The sequence below is a fragment of the Orycteropus afer genome, unplaced genomic scaffold (assembly GCF_000298275.1).
Source record: "Orycteropus afer afer isolate SDZICR_OR568_19922 unplaced genomic scaffold, OryAfe1.0 scaffold00179, whole genome shotgun sequence".
Taxonomy (NCBI): domain Eukaryota; kingdom Metazoa; phylum Chordata; class Mammalia; order Tubulidentata; family Orycteropodidae; genus Orycteropus; species Orycteropus afer.
In genome coordinates this window covers 5,677,015-5,681,674 of record NW_006921766.1, presented here as the reverse complement: position 1 = coordinate 5,681,674, position 4,660 = coordinate 5,677,015, and the positions used below count along the sequence as shown (strand labels likewise).

Genomic DNA, 4,660 nt, shown 5'->3' with positions numbered 1-4,660 from the left:
CATGCAGAGCCACTGGTGGGCTCAAATCAAAGACCTTTAGTTAGAAGCTGAGCGCTCAGCCACTGTGCCACCAGGCCTCCTTATTATTATGACTAGTATCATGAGAACTGTAGCCTCGGTGCTGGGTGTGGGGGGGCTGAGGAACATCCCAAACTTACACCATGGTGCCAAGTCTAGTCATGTTCATGTCATCATCAAACTGCATTTTTCACTGTTAACAGAGAAATGAACATTTCTGGGCCATCAGCACCCATTGACATCAGTCTTAATTAAAGCACAACATTAACAACTGTGACGTGCTACAGGCCTGTACACATTAGGCATAATTCAGGAGGATGATGTCATGTTTCTCTTCTGTTATCATTTTAAACGTTTTCTCCTTCCAAGTTTGGGAAAAAGAGTTCCTAATACTGCAACTCCAGGGTCCCTTATTAGTGCCAAAGAGCAAATTTCTGGGAATTAACAAGACCCAGGCTTGGGATTCAATTTTTCATTAATCGGAATCAAATAGATGACAACTGCTTTGGTTGGTTCTTAATAGCATTTACATTATTTCCATTTTCTCCTTATCTAGCGTTGGTCTATAATGCAAGGAGAATATCAGAGTAGCACAAATATTAGAAATATCATCATACAATCATTTCTAAATGATACTTTCTGGAGATGTTCTGAGGTCTCCTCTGGGCTCAGTTGGAAATCCCAAGGAAGCCGTGATTTCCTTTCTAGAACCATTTACCTTGGAAAGGGGAAAAGAACTAGGCCCTGGTATGAGTCTTGCAAGGCTGGAGTAGCAGTAAACTGCAGGCAGAAGAAAAAAGGATGGGGTGCGTAAAAGGTGTTCAGGTAACAAAGGGCTTCTCAGAAAGGGAAAGCTGGGAACCACCTTTGGGAAAATACAGAAGGGAAAATGTTTAATCATTTGTTAGCTGATGCCTCTCAGCTAGAGCTTTTCGTTCTGCGCCAATCCAATTACGTTCCCAGGGCACTTGGAGGGGTTCCCACACTGCTATTTTTAAAACTGACAAGAAGTGGGCTTGTCCGATTGACAGTGCTGCCGTTACAAATGCGGGGTTTGCTCAGGCTCGCCCCGACTAGCCAGCTGCAAATGCTGCTGCAATAGCTGTGCTTTGTTACTCCCCTTTGAGCTTCCTCACTCACAGCCAGGCTTGGGGTGGAGGGGAAGTGTGGGGAGAAATCAGACCTTTGGGCTCACTTTTCTGTCCTGCCTGGCAACAAGAGCCAATCCCTAGATTGCATCCTATAGGGTCAGCCAAGGAGGCTGGAGACCTTCCCAAAGCCGCCAGAGACAAGACCCTCCCAAAGCTACCAAGCCCCATAAGGCACCCAGGAGTGGGGAAATGTATATAAACGGGGGTTGGGGGGGAGTCACTGATAACTACTTGACGATTCTCTGGGCAGCTGTTTTGGCAGCTCCAACTTTCCTGCACAGAAGTGCCTGCTTCCCGTGAGGACCCTGGAGTGGAGGATGCAGGGGATCAGGGTTTGCTATGCAAGTGGGGCATTAGGCTAGAGCCAGGAGACCCCAGACTGCCTTGAGAATGAGCAGCCCAGGGTAAGGAACAGATCCTGGCTCACCCAGCACCTGTGGTGGGTCTCTGTGTAACAAGTAGAAGAGACATAAATGAGTTCTGATCTCTTGCATCATATCTTAGAGGATGGGGTGAGAGGTGCAGTCCCTCCATCAGGGGAGACAAGACTTAGCTGGACAGGGGCACAGACTGAGGGCAAGCAGGGCCACCAAGAAAATCCTATTGCACACTCTGGTGGTGTAGTGCCTAAGGCATCTGACTGCTGACCAGAAGGCTGGCAGTTCAAACCCACCACCACTCCTCAGAAGGAAGACCAGGCAATCTACTTCCATAGTAATACCACCTTGGAAACCCAAGAAGGGATTACTATGAGTCAGATCAGACTCGACAGCAGTGAGTTTGGTTTGGATTTTGGCACTCTAGGAAACACCTTGTTAACAGCGGAGTGGGATGGGAGGCAGCTCATCAAGCAGCTAGAGCCCACCTGTCACAAAGTGGGCAGGATTCGTAGCTCAGTGACTGTCTCAAAGTCTAGGTGAAACTCTGTAAGACTGAGTTGAATCAACTCCTTCTGCAACACAGCAGTTGCTGTTGTTAGATGCCGACAAGCGTATTCTGACCCATGATGACCCCATGTGTGCACAGTAGAATGGCTCCATAGTGTTTTCAAGACTGTGATCTTATGGAAGCAGATCACCAGGCCTGTCTTCCAAAGTGCCTGTGGGTGGGTTTGAAATGCCAACCTTTCAGCTAGTAGTCAAAAGCATAACCATTTCCACTACCTAGGGATTACCACCATAGCAGGACAGATGCAAATTCCTAACCAGTATCTTGAGGCCAACATAGTCAATAATGAACATAAAGGAGTCACCTTCTCCGAAGAGAACAGGAGTGTGATCATCTCAATCAAAGAAATCAATCATTGCTGCAAATGAAAAAAAAAAAAAAAAAAAAACCCAATCCATTCTGCCTTGCCCAGCAACGTGCAGGAGGTGAGACGCTTCCTGTTGAGGGATGCTGACCTCGCCATCACGGCCCAGTGCAAGCCACCACCTGCCTGGCAGGGGCTGGGCAGAAAAGGCTTCCAGGTAAAGGACAAAATACTGTTCCACTCAGGTGATGCAATAGCCTATATAGCCCACCTCAAGTAGACAAACCCTACGTCCAAGTAGGCCACCCAAAATCAAGGGGCTGGTCATTGGAATAACAGAAGATTCTAAGGATAAGGCTATTGAGTCAGCCTGGGAAAGGGCTGTTTACACTGCTCTTCCAATACAAGAAATTACATTAAAGCTTTCGCTGATAAACAACACTCATTTTGACTAGAATACTCCATCAGACAACCGTCCGGAAAGCACAAAAAAAATGTCCCTATGGTGCACCCCCACCTTCCAGAATCTAACCACAGGCTGGCATTCAAAATGGGTTTAGATTTCATCAAAACAACCACAGCGCCCCTTCTGGCCTGAGACGTTCCCAGGACCAGCTGCAAAGCAAGGAGGGAGAAAGGAAGGTAAAGAGTTTGAACATGAACAGCCTCAGCAAACATAGCATCTGAGCTAGTGGATTTCTAAGACACTTGTCACCACTACACTGAAGTTGACCAGAAACATTGGGTCTGAGGCTGACAGCAAAATGCCACCAGTTGAATATAAATACAAAATAACTTCCACGTAGAATATAAAGTTCATTAAAAGATAATACCAGTATGCTAAATTGAAGCTGACAAATAAATTATTAAAACTCAAAAATAAAAGGTGAAATCCGCGAAAATTAAAGGGGGTGAGGTACTGTTCTACAATCGTCCTCATTAACTTGAAAACTTTTTAGGAGGCGGTGAGAGACAAGGTTCTGTCCCGGCTTTGGGATCGGGCAATTGGTGCGCGGGTGCCGAACGGCACCGCCAGAGAGCAGGTTAGTGTCCAGACCATGGTCGGCTTCTTCCCCAGACATTCGGCCTGTAAAGTAACTGCAGAAAACAAGAGTGTACAGAGGCAAGCGCCTGGCCCGCTCCAGCCTCCTGCCTGGCCCCAGCAGGCCCGAATCCCGCAGTACCAACGCGCGCGCCCGGGCGCCGAGAGAGCCGCGCCCGCGCCAAGCCAGAGCTTCTGACCGAAATAATTATCGTCTTACAGTAATTTGTGCCTCATAGTAAATTACTACGTGAACTCACGGAGCTAAGTACACTCACAAAGCCCAAATCCCACACGGCAATTGTTCCAAGGCCGACAGAGACCGCAGCGCACAGGCCGTTTCGGGGCCGAGGCGCAGTGTGAGCACTAGATTTCCCAGGGCCACGCTGAGAACACGGACTAGAAAGTCGCATAAAGCACCACGGACACTTGGTAAGCCGCGGTCCCCTCCGCCCCAGAGCCCCGAGAGACTCTGATCGCCGGGAGCCCCGACGTGCGAGTTCCAACTCGACGCTCGCCAAACCCCTCCCGCAGTCCCTTGGCCTGGGCCGGTCGAGCTGACGCTGCTGCTTTTTTTTTTCTCTGGAGTTGGCTCGGTAGAAGAGTCAGATAAGTGCAGTAGAACCCAAGAATCCAGCCCCACGCCCGGCAGCAGCAGGCCATGGAGACGCCCGCACTGTAGCTAGCCCCTGCTCCGCGACGCCCCTCCCGGGCAGCTGACCTGTCGTCGACGTGCAGGCTCGGAGAACACTTGATGGCCAGCCATGTCTTCCAGTGGACGTGTCGCACCTTGTACACCTGCCCAAAGCCGCCGGAGCCGACTTTCTCCCAGCCTGCGAATTCGCTCGCTTCGAAAGTGCGCAGCAGTCCCAGGGTCCACGGGCTCCCGCACTCAGCCTCCATCGCGCGCCTCTGGCCACCGCCCCGCGCCGCCGCGGCCGCCCAGGTGCCCAGGTGCCCAGGTGAGAGCCCCGCCCGCCCTCAACGTCACTTCCGCAGAGGGCCCTACCCCCGCCAACCCCGCCCCTGCTCTGCCCCAGCCAGGTCCTTTGTAGATCGAGGGATAAATTGGGCTGGACTGATAAATTGGGACAGTACGTCCTCCCCTGGGGGCTTCAGAGCCTGAGAAGGGCCTGGCGCCTGTGGGAAGCTGACTTGCCTTATATATATATGTTGTTGTTGTTGTTATGTGCCATC

The 4,660-nt window shown here is 50.6% G+C and overlaps 1 protein-coding gene across 1 annotated transcript in view; it reads right to left on the bottom strand.

Moving 5' to 3' along the window:
• RIPK4 (receptor interacting serine/threonine kinase 4) overlaps window positions 1-4,366 on the bottom strand; it is a 30,734-nt gene extending 26,368 nt beyond the window's left edge. The window contains exon 1 of the mRNA XM_007947283.1: window positions 4,185-4,366. Coding sequence (XP_007945474.1) covers window positions 4,185-4,366 — 182 coding nt within the window. The remainder of the gene's footprint in view (window positions 1-4,184) is intronic.
• Window positions 4,367-4,660: the final 294 nt, after the last annotated feature.